This window comes from Macrobrachium nipponense, chromosome 9 (genome assembly GCF_015104395.2).
Source record: "Macrobrachium nipponense isolate FS-2020 chromosome 9, ASM1510439v2, whole genome shotgun sequence".
NCBI lineage: Eukaryota > Metazoa > Arthropoda > Malacostraca > Decapoda > Palaemonidae > Macrobrachium > Macrobrachium nipponense.
Genome location: NC_061110.1, coordinates 95358827 through 95377143, shown reverse-complemented (window position 1 = coordinate 95377143; position 18317 = coordinate 95358827). Strand labels below are relative to the sequence as shown.

The 18317-nt window shown below is 41.6% G+C and overlaps 1 protein-coding gene across 1 annotated transcript in view; it reads left to right on the top strand.

Moving 5' to 3' along the window:
* The window catches only part of LOC135218661 (zinc finger CCCH domain-containing protein 15 homolog), a 77100-nt gene that overhangs the window by 45373 nt on the left and 13410 nt on the right, over positions 1-18317 (top strand). The window contains exon 7 of the mRNA XM_064255108.1: positions 12349-12489. Within this exon, the coding sequence (XP_064111178.1) occupies positions 12349-12489 (141 nt within the window). The remainder of the gene's footprint in view (positions 1-12348; positions 12490-18317) is intronic.

Here is an 18317-nt window from a genome sequence, read left to right as displayed (position 1 = left end):
TTGGTGCAACAGTCTAACTTGCCTCCCCCCCAAAAAAAAAAAAAAAAAAAAAAAAAAAATTACAATGATGTATCTTGGGGTTAAAACTTATGATTCAGGAAGTTGCATGAGATGTAATTATCTATTGCAAACACATGAATTTTCACACTAATTGGAACCGTTATTGACATTACAATAATTTTAAGACCTTATGACTAATGCTCTACCCTCCACAAAAAAATTCAACTTTTTAAAGCTTTTTGGCTTTTAGAATTTCGGACAAGGGATTTTTAAACTTGCACCGTCAAACTAAACGTGTCGAGTTAAATCTCAAACTTTTTGGCTTATAATGCAAATCAACTCTAGGACTTGAGAGTAAGGAATAACAGTTCAACTACCGTATATTTCGGCGTACAAGTCGACCGGAAGATAAGTCGACCCCCCAATTCTGAGTAAATTTTTATGATTTTAACTAATATCGGTCATATTAGTCGATCTATAAAATGTGAGGCCAACCATACGCTCAAAATAAGCAGCAGGGTAAAACGTATCATATAAAATAACCTGAATGTTATTACGGTACATATGTTGCTCTACTTACCTTAAGAAATACAGGTAATATACTCGGTATATTAGCCCTTAAACGCCGAAGCGGTAAAAAAAAAAATGTCTCCCGTGTGCCGGAGACGTTTCAGAGTGAGCGCGGAAGCGGAAAAAATATTTTTTTCAAAAAATCACAGCGCGCTTAGTTTTCAAGATTAAGAGTTCATTTTTGGATCCTTTTTTTTGTCATTGCCTGAAGTTTGGTATGCAACCATCAGAAATGAAAAGAATTATTATCATCATATATAAATAATGCAATATATGATAGCGCAAAAACGAAATTTCATATATAATTGTATTTAAATCGCGCTGTGCGCAAAACGGTTAAAGGTAACAAGTTACTTTTTTTCCGTTGTAATGTACACTAAATTGCGATCATTTTGGTATATAACACATTGTAAAACAATAAAAGCAACACAGAGAAAATATTATCACAAAATAATGCATGAATTCGTAATGCGCGGACGTAAACAAATAATTTTGTCAAAAATTCACCATAAATCTAAATATTGTCCTAGAGACTTCCAATTTCTTTCAAAATGAAGACAAATGATTGAATATTACTATACTGTAAGAATATTAGCTTACAAATGCAGTTTTCGACCATATCTGAAGAGTTAAATTTGACCGAATGTCGAATTTTTTTTATATATATTTTTTTATATGCAATTATTTCGGAAATAAGAAAAGCTACAACTTTCAAATATTTTTTGTTTTATTCTACATGAAATTGCGCACATTTTCATATATAAAACTCTATGAAATGCCTAATATGAAACGGAGCAAATATTCCGAGAATGGGACTTACGCATTTCGGAGATTTGTGGCGGAGAATTCGCGCGCGGAAGGAAGGAAAGTTTTTTTTAAAAATTCACCATAAATTTAAATATTGTGCTAGAGACTTCGAATTTGTTTCACGATGAAGATAAATGACTGAATATTACTAGACTGTAAGAGTTTTATCTTACAATTGCGTTTTTCGACCATTTCGGTAGAGTCAAATTTGACCGAACGTGGTTTTTTTTCTATTTATCGTGATTTATATGCAAATATTTCGAAAATGAGAAAAGCTAAAACCTTCAACTATTTTTTGTTGTATTATACATGAAATTACGCACATTTTCATATATAAAACTTTATGTAACGGCTAATTTAAAATGGTGCAAACATTACCACAATCGCACGTATGATTTTTTCGGAAGAGTTACCGCGCGGACGTAAAGAAAATGTTATTTTTTTCATAAATTCACCATAAATCGAAATATTGTGATAGAGACTTCCAATTTGTTGCAAAATGAAGGTAAATGCTTGAATATTACTAGAATATAAGCGTTTTAGCTTACAATTGCGTTTTTCGACCATTTCGGTAGAGTCAAAGTTGACCGAAGGTTGAAATTTTGGCAATTATTGTTATTTATATGAAAATATTTCAAAATTGATAAAAGCTACAACCATGGGTTGTTTTTAGTTGTATTGTGCATGAAATTGCGCACATTTCCAATTATAAAACTTTATGTAACAGCTAATTTAAAATGGTGCAAACATTACCACAATTGCATGTATGATTTTTTTCGGAAGAGTTACAGCGCGGACGTAAGGAAAAGGTTTTTTCATAAATTCACCATAAATCGAAATATTGTGCTAGAGACTTCCAATTAGTTGCAAAATTAAGGTAAATGATTGAATATTACTAAAATATAAGAGTTTTAGCTTACAATTGCGTTTTTCAACCATTTCGGTAGAGTCAAAGTTGACCGAAGGTTGAAATTTTGGCACTTATCGTTATTTATATGAAAATATCTCAAAACTGATAAAAGCTACAATAATGAGTATTTTTTTGCTGTATTCTACATAAAAATGCGCACATTTTCATATATAATACTACATGTAACGGCTAATTTAAAATGGTAAAAAAATTATGTCAAAGTGACGAAATAATTTCCGAGATGTGTCACAGATACTTTTTAGTGCGGCAAGAAAGAAATTCGCGCTTGCGCGCCTGCGTAACGATTGTAAACAAAACAACACCTTGATCCGTGAACTCTCAGCATCCCCCAAGGCGCGTGATTCAAGAGTTTTTGGCTGGTAGGCCTAAAAGTATTTTTCCGCGAATTTTTAAAAAAACTTTTGTATGTCGACGTAAAATACGTCCAGTCGGCACCCGAGAGACAAAAAATGTCGACGTAAAATTCGTCTAGTCAGCGTTTAAGGGTTAACAAATCTGCGTAATATATAAAAGATGAATACCGGCAAATATGATTAGAAATGACGAAACGAAAGATACGTTACTCGAGTGTAATGTAAACAAACAAAGCTCTAACTAACGCTGCATAACAGCCTACGTATATATGTATGTACAAACTGCCACTCAAGTTAATGTTTTGATTGGGTTGTTAAAACGATGTGCCGGTATTCTATTATTATGTTGGAATATTCCTTGACCACTGGCTCTTCTATGGCATAAACAGGCTCATTTGAGGGAAAACGAACCTGCAGTTGATTCACCAGATTCAAACTGGAATCCTTATGATGAAACTGTGAATGATAATTTGTTTGATGAATTGTTTAATTCAAGTGACGATGACTCAAGTCATTTTGAAGGATTTTAAATACGTATTTACTATTAAATACAAATATTTTTCTTTTATTTAAAGTGATAAATAAAGATTTCATACCATAAATGTTTTTGCACAATACCCCGGTAAATACAAAACTGTCAGAGTGAATGCATCCTTCTTAATTACTGTACTACAAATGGCTACGCAATGTTTACACTTGCTGTGCGATTGGGGTTTCTTCAAATTACTTTGATTTTTTTCATTTTATTTAAGGTAATGGATGTTCTAATGTATTATTATTGTCGTATTACAGTGTGAAATGTTTTTAATACTGGTATTTACATACATAGTTACCTCAATAAGGCTGTCATTGTTATTAGCCAACTGTAAAGCCTGGATTCCTGTACCGATATGCCAAAATAATAAAGATTCACTTTTTGTTACCGTTAGATAAGTCGACCCCCTAATTTTGGCATGATTTTTTGGGGTTAAAGGGTCGACTTATACGCCGAAATATACGGTAGTTGTTCCCACCTTGTAGGCATGGCCACTAAATTGGTGGCAAAATTTTTGCATATCTACTACTGTTTTATCTAATACTGTATTGTACGTCTTCATGACAAATGGTGTAGCTTTGTAACATAACGTCTGGTAACTGTAAGCAGGCATTGTTTGAACCGTAATATCATTGTTAATTTTCATCTTGGAAGAAAAGTAAGAGCAAATTTGGAATCCTTGTGAATAGTTCTATCAGAATAATGCTTTCTTTTTTCTCTACAGCCAATATTAAAGAAGTTAGCATGGCTGGATATCTGTATCAAAGCGGCACCTGGTTAAAAACCATCCCCTATAAAATTTACACAAATGGTCCAACTTATAGGTTCATTTCGGTCCAGTAGTTTCGCCCTCTATAGCGAATATACATATAGTACATACGTAGTCCGGCTGTCAGCTATAAGATATTTTTATTGTAGTGTCTTACCGAACAATTATAGTGCCGTGATTTCCACGAGCGGCAGGATACTAAATTCAAATTTAGCGCGTCTGCGTCGCCAACACTGGTGGTGATGACGTCATCTCCCTCCACTCGCGGGAGAACCAGGTACAACTGCCCAGGTGAATTCAATTCTTTTCCTGCCGGCGTCCGGTGAACATCGGTGGTCGGTGCGGTTGGATGACTTTGCTTCGCTTTTTTCTTGTGGATTTGATCTTCGGAATTGGTGAAGTACTCTTTTTTGGCGTTGTTGTTATTTTGCTTTTTATTTAGGCGTTGCCATGTCGGATTCTAGTCCGTCAGGAGTTAGGTTTTGCATCTCAGGATGTAAAACTAGATTATCCAAGTTAGAGTATGATTCTCACACTAAATGTGTTAAGTGTAGGGGACAGGTTTGTTCAGCAGATCGAACATGTAACGAGTGTAGTGATTGGACTGATTCTCAATGGAAGTTTTTTAGTTCATACTCGGAGAAATTAGCTAAAGACAGAATTAGAAAAGCAGCGCTTAGGGAGAGTAGACTTAGCTCTGCTTCGTCTTGCGATGCATCTGTTCCTTCTGTTTCTCCTCAAATTGTTATGTCTCCTTTAACTACACCTCCTATTCCTCCTACTAATCCCACTTCTCCGGCTTCCCGTGTAGTTTCTTCCGACACCATTGCCAGTCTGGAATCGAGGTTAGATCAGAAATTTTCGGTACTAGCGAATACGGTTTTGCAACTTGGTAATTCAGTTAAGACGTTTTTGGAGAAAGCGGCTTCAGGTAAGAGTGTAGTTGAGGGTGCGTCTGTCTGTCCTGACACGTCTCCTAGACAAAGGTCACTGTCCAGCTCCCCCGCACCGGGGAGAAAAAGACATACCGGAAGTCAAGGGAGTCGATCGGGATTTTGCCCACAGACAGGCGCCTCTCTTGTTGAGCCTGTTGCGCCTCAACAGGGCTCGGTTAAGCGTTGGAAAGGTGTTGCGGTCAAGACCGCCTTTCAAATGATTCAAGCGATTTGTCTCCGGTCGCGCGGCGCTCTTGGCGAGATTCGCCCGTTTCGCGTCCCTTAAAGAGGCGTTCAGGCGCCGATTCTTCGCCTCCTCCAGTCAAGCGGTATAAGGAGCCTGAGAGTAGGGTTGCGCCTCGGCCGTTAGCGGCTCGTTCGTCGCCTCAATCTGTGCCTTTTTCGGCTCCATCTACTAGTAGAGATTGTGGTTTTAGCGCTGTAGCTAGCAGTTCTAAGGGTGTTTCTTTAGGCGTTTTTTCGTCTGTTACGCCTGATGCGCCTGTTTCGCCTCGAATTTCGGCGGCTCCGAGCGAGGCGCAAGTAGTTTTTTTTTTCCGCCTCCTGCTGACATTTAGGCTCTTCCAAGCCTACGTTAACTGTTTTTGATTCGTCTCTGGCGCCTTTGCACAAGCAGTTAGAGATGTTAACCAACTGGATGAATGAGTCCAAGGGTGGTTCGAAACCTTCAGATCCGGTTTGTAGTTCCGTCTACTTCTTCGCGGTATCGGAGAATGAAGAAGAAGTAGAGGAGGAGGATTCACATCACTCGTGTTATTCACGTCTCCTTAGATTTCTTCTGGTATCTTATCCAGATTATTTTGAGAAAGCGGCTCCGCGCTCCCCAACTTCGACTTTTTTGATGAGGAGGAAAACTTCAGACCCTCTCCTCCCACCCAAAACTTGTTCTATCTAAAGCGGTTAGACATTCGTTGAAAGAGACGGAGAAATGGATGTCTATGAAAAGAGACTTAGGGAAGGCTCTTTTTGCTTACCCTCCCTCTAAGTTGCTTCGTAAGAGGTATAGGTTTTATGTAACTGGGGAAGCTCCTTCTCTGGGAGTTTTCTGCCTCCTCCCAGGGAGACTTCTCCAGTTTAATCGACTCCTCTAGAAGATCTGCTTTCGCCGCAGCGAAAGTTTTCTTTACAGCGCCTGAGTTGGACCACGTTGTAAAGAATCAATTTAAACTTTTGGAAGTCTTTAGCTTCCTTGATTGGACTATTGGCGCTTTAGCGGCCAAGATCGAAGACTGTCCTTCTCTTTCTCAGGAGTTAGCGGAGGATTGGATTGGTGTTCTGTCCTGTGCGGACAAATCCATTAGGATGGATGTGATGAGTTAGCTTCGCTCATCGCCTTTGGTACCCTTAAGAAAAGGCAACTTTGGTGCTCCTTTGCTTCTAAAAGGGTTACGTCCCAACAGAAGTCTGCTCTCTTGTTTGCTCCTTTTGTGAAAGATAACCTCTTTCCAGACGATGTAGTGTTGTCAATTTCGTCTGCGCTAGATAAGAAATCTACTTCGGATTTACTGGCACAATCTACTAAGAAGACCTAAAGCTCCTGTGGAGGCTGTTCCTTCGGTTTCTCCTCTGGCCCAAGCGCCTTTTCGAGGGAGAAAACCCAAGCGCTTTCTTTCGGCCGAAGTCGAATTTGCGACCTCAGTCTAAGGCCTCGGCCAAGGTTAACAAACCTTCCAAATGAAAGCTCGGTTCTTCATGCACCAGTGGGAGCCAGGCTGGCTCTGTTTTGGGAGGAATGGGAAAACAGAGGAGCAGAAGCCTGGGTAGTGCAAGTACTCAAGTTCGGCTATCGTATTCCTCTCGTTTCACCTCCCTCGCTCTCACCTGTGCCAATTCCCATTCCAGGCATACTCTCCGGGCTCAGACAAATTTCTGGCGCTAGCCGCAGAAGTGGAAGCGCTTGTTCTCAAAGAAGCGATAGAACAGATAGAAGGGGATTTTCCTCCAGGCTTTTACAATCGCCTTTTTGTAGTTCCCAAGTCATCAGGGGGCTGGAGGCCGGTTTGGATGTGAGCGCCCTGAACTTGCATGTCCAGAAAACAAAATTTCATATGGAGACCACTCGGTGGTCGGTTCTGGAGTCCATCAGACAGGGGGATTTGGATGGTCTCCTCTGGGACATGCAAGACGCCTATTTTCACATTCCGATACATCGCGAATCTCGGAAGTATCTGAGGTTCATGTTCGAAGGCAAGGTGTTTCAGTTTCGGGCGCTTTGCTTCGGACTAGCGACCGCTCCTCAAGTTTTCACCAGGGTTCTATCCCCGATAGGAAAGCTGGCTGCCACATATTAGGAGTAAAGAAAGTCTCCCTCTATCTGGACGATTGGCTTCTCCGGTCGGAAATCAGAGAGTCGGTGCATGAAGGACCTTGGAACAACTCTGGATCTTGCCAGAAAGTTAGGAATTCTGGGTCAACAAACAGAAGTCCCAGTTGGTTCCATCTCAGAGCATCCTTTATTTGGGGATGATTCTGAATGCTCAAGTTTTTCGGGCTTTTCTGTCCCCGAAGAGGGTTCAAAGGCTGTCTGGAGACAGTTTCAGGAGTTCTTGGACAAAAAGGTAAGTTTCTGCCAATCAGTGGATGAGGCTCCTGGGCAAATTGACGTCAGTGGAGAAATTTGTGACGTTTGGGAAGACTGCACATGAGACCTCTGCAGTTTTTCCTGAGAGCCTCTTGGTGCAGGAAGACACAACCAGACTCGATTACCTTTCCTGTCACATACAAAATAAAAGAGGACCTAAGGTGGTGGCTCTCTCGAGCAAGGTTGGAAGAAGGGTTAGATTTACGACCCATCCTCCCGAACCTACAGTTCTTTTCCGACGCATCGGACACAGGTTGGGGAGCCCTACTGGGAAATCAACGAACTTCAGGAGCTTGGTCGGAGAAGAAGTTCCACATAAATGTAAAGGAACTGTTAGCAATTTTCCTGGGGCTCAGACAGTTTTTCGGAGCTTATAGAAGGTCGAGTAGTGGCAGTGCACTCCGACAACTCCCCACGGCTCTCTCGTACGTGCGGAAACAGGGGGGGACTCAGTCTTTCTCTCTATACGAAGTAGCCAAGGATCTCCTCCTGTGGTCAAACGAAGCGAAGGTTCAGCTAGTCCCGAGATTTGTTCCGGAAAGATGAACGTCCTGGCGGACGAGTTAAGTCGTCAACAGCAAGTGTTACCTCTGGAGTGGACTTTGGACAACAAGATTTGTCAGAAACTTTGGCACCTTTGGGACGACCGTCAATAGACCTGTTCGCGACATCAAGGAACAACCGTCTTCCTCTCTTTTGTTCTCCAGTCCAGATCCTCTAGCTTGGTCGGTGGACGCAATGCTGTTGGATTGGTCGGGTCTGGAAGCTTATGCATTCCCTCCGTTCGGTCTAATAAGAGAGGTGCTGAACAAGTTCATGTCGCACACCAATGTAACACTAACGTTAATCGCTCCCTTTTGGCCCAGGAAAGAGTGGTTTCCCGGACCTTCTCCAGTTGTAGTAGACTTCCCCAGACTTCTTCCTCCAGAGAAGTGGCTTCTCAAACAACCTCACTTCAAGAGGTTCCACCAAAACTTGTCCGCTCTAGCTCTGACAGGGTTCAGACTGTCCGGAATCTTGTCAGAGCGAAAGGATTTTCAAGAAGAGCTGCAGAAGCTATCGCTCGTTGTAGGAGAGAGTCTTCTAACAAACTCTATCAAGGGAAGTGGAGAATCTTCAGAGAGTGGTGTAGAAAGTGCTAAAGTCTCTACTTCTGCGACCTCTTTAACAGAAATAGCAGATTTTCTTCTACTTTCTTAGGAACTCTAAGAAACTGGCTCCTTCGATGATCAGAGGATATAGAGCCATGCTCTCTTCGGTTTTCGACATCGAGGGTTTGGATATTTCCTCCAATTCAGATCTGTCGGACCTCATTAGGTCTTTCGAAACCACTAAGCTCCCGCAAGATACAGTGGCTTGGAACTTAGATGTGGTGCTTAAGTTCCTCATGGGGCCACCGTTTTGAGCCTTTGAAGTCGGCTTCACTCAGGAACTTGACTAAGAAGGCACTTTTTCTTATTGCACTAGCATCTGCTAAGCGTGTCAGCGAATTGCACGCTATAGACAAAAGAGTGGGTTTCTCTCAAGGCAATGCTGTATTTTCGGTATCTTTGACCTTTCTAGCCAAAATGAGAATCCTTCTATCCTTGGCCGAGGAGTTTTTGTGGTAAGGAACTTATCTGATTTGGTTGGACATGAGGAGGAAGAAAGGCTCTTATGTCCAGTCAGGGCTATTAAGCAGTATCTGTTTTCCACCCCTAAGGGTATTAGAGGACAATCTTCTAAGCTCTGGACCTCGGTTCAAAATCCCTCTCGTCCTCTTTCTAAGAATGCTATATCGTTCTTTATTAGAGAGCTTATCAGGGAAGCTCACCTCGCAGTCCGAGAACGACAATCTTTCCGTTCTGAGAGTTAAAGCTCACGAGGTTAGAGCAGTGGCAACTTCTTTAGCATTCAGAAAGAATTTATCTTTAGCTTCGATTCTTCAGAGCACGTTCTGGAGATCGAATTCGGTTTTTGCGAGTCATTATCTCAAAGAGATAGAAACGGTTTTCGAGAATTGTAAAACGTTAGGTCCTGTGGCGGTTTCTGCATGGTGTTGGGAGAAACGGCACAGGGGTCGTCACCTCTATGCTAACTTTTCACCTTGAATAGGTTGTCGAGTTCAAGGGAAGCTGGGGGTACTGAGTACCTGGGATACTCACCAGTCTGTTAGGTCAGATTTTACAATGGTTGGGTATATATGTTTTTTAAATCTGGTGTTGGTGACAAATGTTTTGTATGATTGAATTTCTGGTCTTAGCCCAGGGCAAGGGCAATCTTTGTTGTTACTATCCTCCGTCAGTCAGCCTTGACTCGCTTGAACTACGGAAGGATTCCACTCCTGTAGAGGCTAACTTTGGTCAAATTCCAAGTTCCTCTACAATAGTAAGAAGAGCACCGACCAGAGGCAGTAACAGTCTGCTGTAGCTCTCTTACAGGTAAGGTACAACAGACACCTTGAGTGTTTACTGGTATTGCAATAAATGTAACCATTTAAAAAATACTAGTGGTCCACTGAATCCCAACCTTCCCAGAAATGTGTAATCAGCTCTATAATTGTTCGGTAAGACACTACAATAAAAATGAAATTTTCATTATTAAAATGAAGTTTTATTGTATACTTACCGAACAATTATGATTATACCCACCCTCCTCCCCTTAGGTGGACGGACGGGCAGAAAGAATTGGATTCACCTGGGCAGTTGTACCTGGTTCTCCCGCGAGTGGAGGGAGATGACGTCATCACCACCAGTGTTGGCGACGCAGACGCGCTAAATTTGAATTAGTATCCTGCCGCTCGTGGAAATCACGCACTATAATTGTTCGGTAAGTATACAATAAAACTTCATTTTAATAATGAAAAAATTTCATATTTACTAAAAAGTAACATAGGGTACAGGAAGATTATATATATTAGAAAGCCTAATGAAACAAAGTAACTTATCATTGAAATTGTAATTATGGATGGTATGAGACGTAACTTCAAATCCAAGTTTCTTAAACAGCCATGTAGGAAATTCGTTATCAAGTATCATATAAATAATTGTAAATCGAGACACACTCTCTCTCTCTCTCCCCCCACCTCCTTTTCTTCTCAATCATCATCTCTCTCTATCCTCCTCCTTCGGTCTCTCCTCTCTCCTCTTTCATCTTCTCTCATCTCTCTCTTCTTCTCGCCTCTCTCTCTCGTGATTATTAAGGTTTAAGGTTAGAATTTAGTGGTGTAATACCGAAAGGAACTAGTGCTGGATGAACTTACCTTTCACTTTATAACGCTCATGAAACAGTTAACCAACACTTTTGAATGTGTAATAATGTTTTATAATTTATATAGATTAGTAAAGGGTGGAGTTCTCAAGAGCTTAAGTTATATTTTAATAATTTTTCAATTTTGCGGTGGAGTGACTGTTCATGGATTGTAGTTGGTTATAGAAGTAACAACATTTATGGTTCTCGATATTTTTGTGAAGGCATATGGGAAATTAAGCCGCTTAGGAAACTATCAGGATTTAAAGCTGCCTGAATTGAGGGATTTTCTATAATCTTCCATAGTTATAAATAAAAGCTTTCTAGTGTTATTTTAAAGTTCTTGTTATATAACTGCTAGGAAGGCAGTTTGTATTGATACGTTAACCCTGGAGTAATAATAATCCTAATTGTTATTTTTATATAACTAGAGTGATTTTTTAATAATATAATAATTAAAACCAGTTTTCATTCCAGTGTAGTATAAGGTTAATTTTTTTATGTATTTGTTTTAGTTCCCAGTTACAGGATATTGATAACAATGTGCCCTTGTAGCGCACAAGTGTTACTGATTTTTTTTTTTTAAGGACAAGGACTGTTGTTTTCTGTCAGATACCTTTTAATCTGTAAATTTTGTTTCTTCCAACTTATATATATTATTATTGTTAAGTAGTTTAACCAGACCACTAAGCAAATTAATTTGGGTCTCAGTGGGTTAGCTTTTATCTATTATACAATGATGAAGTTGTAAAGTTTATGAATTAGGGAATTGAAAAGTTTTAGAATAAAAATGTTGGGGATTCATTTTATATTAATCATTTTATTTTAATGATTTCTTTTAAAAACATTTGACATACTTGTTGATCATATGTTAGATATCCACTCATGAAATTTTTAATTTTTAGTGATACTCTTAAAGTAATTATAGGGACTGGATCATGGGCTCTATTCATCAAATATTCATGGGTCAGATAAGAGTTACGGACCCTTAAGACACGTCAGAATTGTTTGTGTCTGTCATTTTGGTGTGATGAATTCGGTATTTCAGCATGGAGCTTGATTTGTTATTTATAATCATGTTCATTGTTTCATGTATTGTGACATTTACTGATTAAAATGTGTTTTAGAGATGATCTGTAATCTTTTGTAGAATGCAGTATCTGTGTGTGTGACCTGTCTTAGTAGGAACAATTTTAGGTGCTAATTTTATTCCCTCATGGGTTGGAATCCAACATATTTCCACTTTGTTACCATCTCCATTTGTAAAGTATTTGCCACATAGTTGTCTGACTTCAACTTAAGTTTGCTCTAATTTTAGGTTCCTGTTGAAGCACCAATGCTTTGAACAATTCTTTTGTTTCAAAATGTGACATGGTGTTTTTGTTAAACTACGTAATAGTAAATTGTTAGGCTTTGTCCAGGTTTGAAGACTATGGGGTATGATTGTAGTCATAAAACTTGTAAAAAAAAAAAAGTTGGCCCAAGCAAAATATGGCAACCACAGTGTAGATCTTTGGCTGTATCAGTAGGAGTAGGAAACCACCTGTCTTCATTAAATAATGCTATTGCTAACATTTTTGGTTACCAATTAATGTGATTTTTCTTTTTTAATTTCCAGTTATCTGGAAGAGAAATGTTCACATTTAATCCTAACTTAGCTTCTGGTGGCGATGATCTAGAAGAGGGCGACGAGTCTGTAGATGTTAGAAACCTGGACAGGGATCCTGAAGATGACGAAGAGGAAGATGAAGAAATAAATGTAAGTTTTTTAAGATGCTTTTCTTTTAAGTGCTGTAATGTCAGCTTAGATATTACAGGTACGTACCTTTCTTTTAACTTGAGACTTATTATTTATTATTCATGTAAATCATGGATAATGTTTCAATCTGGAGCTGTAGCCTTGAAGCTTTTGCAGTTCTATGAGGTTAATGTTTTTTGGAACCATTCTTTTAGCCTGCCATGACAGTAGACGATGTACTTCCTTATACACTGTAGTTTACCAGAAATTTTCATAGAGAATGCAAAATATTTTATTCCAGGTACTCGACATAAAGTTATGTATTTATTATGTTAGCTCAGCATGAAGTCATGTATTTAGTATGTTGGATGAAAATTTTACAGATGGCATTTATGTTTGTTATATCACAACTCCTTTTTTCATATTTATGCCTCCCAATCATTTCCTAAATGTGCCCCAGTTTCACCAGTCTTGGTCTGACAGGCAGAAAGGATCCTCATAGTATAATTCTTGATCACCTTCCTTCCTTTTGTGAACCTGCAGTATACTGTTAAGTGTACTGCAGTGTTCTCCTGATGCTTTTTACTTCACATGATTGCTATTTCAGTGCATATCACTAATGTTACTAACTGCTTTTCTGTGGGGGTGTCAGGTTCTTTGAAAAAAAAAAGAAAGTATGGGGGCTGGAGTGGTCTGATGGACTGCAACAACCAAACGGGGAAGGAGCCAAAGGAAATACCTAATTTATTTACATTATATATTACATTATATACAATGAGTCCAGGTTCTTGGAAAGCGCAGCAAAACATCATAAATGAATTGTTATAAACATAGCAAATCAAAGTTAAGGGGGCCGGCTGGAACCCCTATATATGGTGGTATAGGGCAAAAAATGCAAAGTCGTGAAAAAATTCATGGAGCTTCATATGGCAATTGAGAATACGTATACGCAATATTTAGTCAAAATTCCTCTTACTTTTGTAGTTACAGGGTAATTAGTAAACATAACTCAATAAGCCTAAAACATTCATCCGTACAAGAAAATGCAATATTTCTTCTGTTATCGTAAATTTTGATAATTATTGGCAAAGAAATTGTGATAAATGGCATCTGTAGAGATTCCGTGGCTTGCAGAAGCGAGCGAGCTGGTTCAACCATGAATCAGTAGGACCACAGACTTCAAGTAGATTACACGTTCGAGTTTCACGTCGTGACATTCGCTTGCTTTTACGTATGTTTATGTATGTTTCGGCAAGAAGTTCATCATGCCAATGAGGAAAAGACAAGGAAAACATCTCGCTAACATACAGACGAAGAAAAATCGCTCAAGTATTATTACAGAATATCATAATATATGCGTAGTTAGTGAAGAGAGAGGGGATGGTTGCCTAGTAACGCCCCCGTCTTGCCTGACAGCACACGTCACACTGTGCCCAAGGCTACGATCTTTGAGCAAAGAGATCTTCATTTATGATAAATAACATAGTTTTGGTTTTTTAATACCCAAAATGGAATATGAAATCCATAGTAATCATGATTTATTAAATTGTCTTTGTAAAAAGAGAGTACACCTTCAAGTTTCACCTCTGACATTCTCTTGCATTTACGTTTGTTTATCTTTGTTTCGGCAAGAATGTCATCATGCCAAAGAGGAAAATACAAGGAAAACATCCCGCTAACATACATAAGAAAATTCGCTGTAATAAGCCGAGTTAGTGAAGGGGAGAGAGGGGGTTATGTAGGAAGGAGTGCCCCATCTTGCCTCAAACAGTGCCCCAGGCTACGATATATGAGCGAAGGGATCATCATTTATGATTAAATTATGATAAATAAAATAGTTCTGGTTTATTAATACACAAAAAAGAAATATACATTCATAATAATCATTATTTATTAATATTGTCTTTATAGAAATACGAAGGAAAACTTTGGACGCCCGTATCTCAAAACTATACTTATTGACCTTCAAAATCTATCTCCTCACTTAGTTTTAAAGCTATAACATTGGAATTTGGTATATAACTCAGAAAGACATTATAGAACAATCAAATACAGCCCTTTTTTCCCATTTTTGTATCGTCTTTTTTTTTTTTTTTTTTTATAAATTTTTTCCTCGTGATTTATAGGGTTTATTTTTTTACCATATTGAAAAATTCATATCTAGCAAAAAAATGACTTTTAGAAAAAAAACTCTCCATTTGATTGGAGGTCTACATCAGTTCTATATATTGTATCAAGGGAGGAGATAGAATTTTAAAAATGGCTATTTTCGGGATAAATTGCCCTGGCGTCACAAAACCGAAGGTCAGAAGCGAAAATCATATGCGGTCTGGAGATGTCCTAAGTGACCTTATTAAGTGGTATGAATGTCAAAGTCCTGTCGTTAAAAAACGGCATTAGCCGGCCGGCCCCCTTAAGTAGCCAAGCATGATACAAACAACAACATTGTAATTCAATAATAATTTCAATTGCTAATTCATAACCTGAACTACACCTGCTCTCATAACAATAATCATAATTGGAAAAAACTCTATCGCGAGAGTATAAAAAAAAAATGAACCCAGGGAAGGGTTCAAAAGCTTTGTAAGGTTTTTTTGAATTATACACGATCTTGCAAGCAACATTTTTTTTTATTATTGTAGACCTCTTAGAACAATAATCATAATAATAAACCAAAGGTACATACATATTGCACAATAATAATAATTACATAACGAGAGCTACACCTGCTCCCACAAATATATTCATAATAATAAACCAGAGTTATGTATTGTACAGTAATAATAATAATAAGATGGTGTAACGGTCCACAAGAGCCTTTTGCTCCAGCAACAGTAATGATAAAACACCATGAGAGCCTTTTGCTCAACGAGCAGCAAGTGACAAAACACAGTAATATAGTTTAAAAAAGTAATGAGCAAACTTGACACCTCCTTCCTTAACACATTTTTTTTAATAATTTTTTTTTTTTTTACAAACATGACACCTCCCTCCTTAACAGAATATAAGTTATTTTTTTTATATATTTTTTTTTACTCTACACTTTCAATTCCTCCCCCAAAGGATACCACAGAACCATCATGCACAACAAGACCCGATCCTGGCAGGGTCACTATTCTTGTGAAACCCCTTTTTCTGTGGGGTCGTCAGGTTCTTTAAAAAAAAAAAGTATGGGGCTGGAGTGGTCTGATGGTCTGCAACAACCAAAGGGGAAGGAGCCAAAGAGAATACCTTAGTGCATTAATCTAGTTTATTTACATTACATGTTACATTATATACAATGAGTCCAGGTCCTTGGAAAGCACAGCAAAACATCATCAATGAATGGTTATAAACAGCAATTGTTCCGACACGGCATCAAAACCTTCGGGTCCTTTTTACAATAGGAAGGTACTAGCGGCAGCTGGATAGGTCGTAAGCTTTTCGAACAAGGGGTTTCGGTAGTTAACTGCTTGTCCGACAGGCGCGCGCGCGCGACTGGGAGGTAAACAAATCACTTTTGCTTTCGGCCTCCACAGCGAGTGGACGTGTGTGTTCGACGCTCTCTGCCCTTCTTCTCGTCGTTTGCTTTCTTGAGTATATAGGTTGTGTTTGTGTATGAAAGAATTCATTGTAAGTACAATCATTTCTATCTTTTCATATTATTTGAATTTGAAGTTATTGATTAATGATGGAATCTCCTCGCCTCGCTACCCCACGGAGACTATGCCCGGGTACCGAAGGGCGTAAATGCGGGAAGTTCCGCTCTTTCCCGGAGATAGACCCTCATATTTTGTGTGCTCGGTGTCGGGGGCGCGAATGCACCCGAGCCGAGCCATGTGATGTTTGCAATAATTGGTCGGTAGGGCGCAGTGGACTTTGTATGAGGGCAGGAAGAAGCGAAGGCCTGCAAAGGAGTCGTCGGAAAGCTCTCCCGCGACTCCTTTGGTGACGGACACTTCGTCTTCTTTCCTGCCGCCCGCGTCAACTTCCACGTACGCGCGTCTTCCCCTTCGGGGGGGGGTTTCTAGGTCCTTCTCCTCTCCTGACTTGTCGAGTGTGGAGGAGGGCGCTAGATACCCTGACGTCGAGTTGTACTCTGGGTCCTCTATCCGTTTCGTCTTCGCGCGAACGGGTAGAGGTGGATCCCCCTAATCACCCGACTTTTGCCTCCTCAGGTGCGGTTGCCGCGAAGGATGACCTCGGACAGGTGTGGGCATCGTTGGGGCTGCAGGGCGTGCCGAGTGTCCAGGGGCTGCTCTACCATCTCGCTGGCTCCGTGGCGGTCACCCATGCTACGGTCACGACCACACCACGACCCTTACAACACCCGGCTACGCTTCACCTCCTCACCTGGTGTACAACCCCCGCACGCGGTCTCTGTGACACCCACTACATCGGTGCAGGGGCCAGTCGCCGTACCTCGGGGGAGTGTGATGCCGCCACCTGGGTTTGCCGTGCTGCCGCGACCGACTTTCGTGTGCCCGAAGAGCTCGCCCCTGGACCTCCCACCGGTAATGTCTGTGCCGCTGGTCCGCCCATCTGGACCGCCTACACAGTCTGCCGTACCTGCCGTACCTGCCCAGCTGCTGTCCACGGACGTGACGTTGACACACTGCTGCCGTTCCTGTACCTGCTCCTGCTGTCTCTTCTGCCGTTCCTGTGATGCCTGCACCTGCTGATGTTGTTCCTGTTCCTGGCGCCGCTGCTCCCGATGCTGATCTGTTCGGACAGGTGCGTCCGGGCCCTGTTGCTTCGGCAACAGCAGCCCCGGCTCCGCTCTGGATGACAGATCTGACATCGGTCCTGAGGAGGTTGACGAAGAAGAAGAAGAAGAGGAGGAAGGTGTCGTCGTCGTCTTCATCGTCTTCTTCGTCGTCGTCGTCGTCGTCGTCTGCCGCCGCCTCTTCCCCTTCTTCTTCTAAGGCTCCCCCCGCCCCCCGCCGAAGAAGAAGAAGGTCGCCTACCCCCCCCCCTAAGAAGTCTCCTTCGGGAACCTCTAAGGGCCCGTCTCGCTCTGGTGAGACGGGGGGTTCTTCCGCTGGTCACCCTGCGCCTTCGGGGGCAGGACCCGTCTCTTCTTCCGCAAGGAAGAAGACTACGACGGGGACCAGAGGAGTGCCGGCTAACACCGGCACTTCCTCACCTGCTGTCAGTGGTTTCGGCCACAGCAGCAGGGTCCGTCTCGGCCTCTCGTTCGCGAGAGGTACCGAGTGTACGTCGCCTAACAGCGGCCGTACAGCCAAGAACCAGACCTCTGAGTCCGCTCAGCGTCAGGTTCACGGCACGGAGCGGAAGACTGGTGACAGCCCGCTCACGCGACTCTCACCACCAGCTCTCGCTCTCGCGGCGAGCAGCTGGCTACCCGGGCGGACGTGAGCGGTCCATAGACCGGCCACGGGTTCTGAGGCTGGGAAGAGGTCCCCCCATCCCGTTCGCCGGCACCAGCGGCTGGTACCAGCGAACTGACGCACCGTGAGGATACGCACCGATCTCACCGTGACAGTGGAGCTCGCCGGTCGCCTGACCGTCACTCTCACAGAGAGCGATCGGGTAACGGCGACCAGCACCAGCTCCTCTGACACACTAGACCGGGGCCGCTGTTCTCCACGGTCCAGCCGGTCTCCACAGCGAGACGGCTCGACTAGGTCTGCAGCTCGATCGCCACCGCGGGTTGGCGATCGCCTGCAGTCTTCCAAGCCCGCTGGTTCTGCCAGACCCGACCCGAGGGAGGGAGCGTCAGGTCTGCCTCTCCCATACCTTCAACCTCCTCTGTTACACACCGGGAGGGGCGAGGTATTGAGGAGTGATCGTGAGGGGTGCGCCCCTCAGGATCCCACCACGTCGTCGTACGTACCAGGCACGGTTCT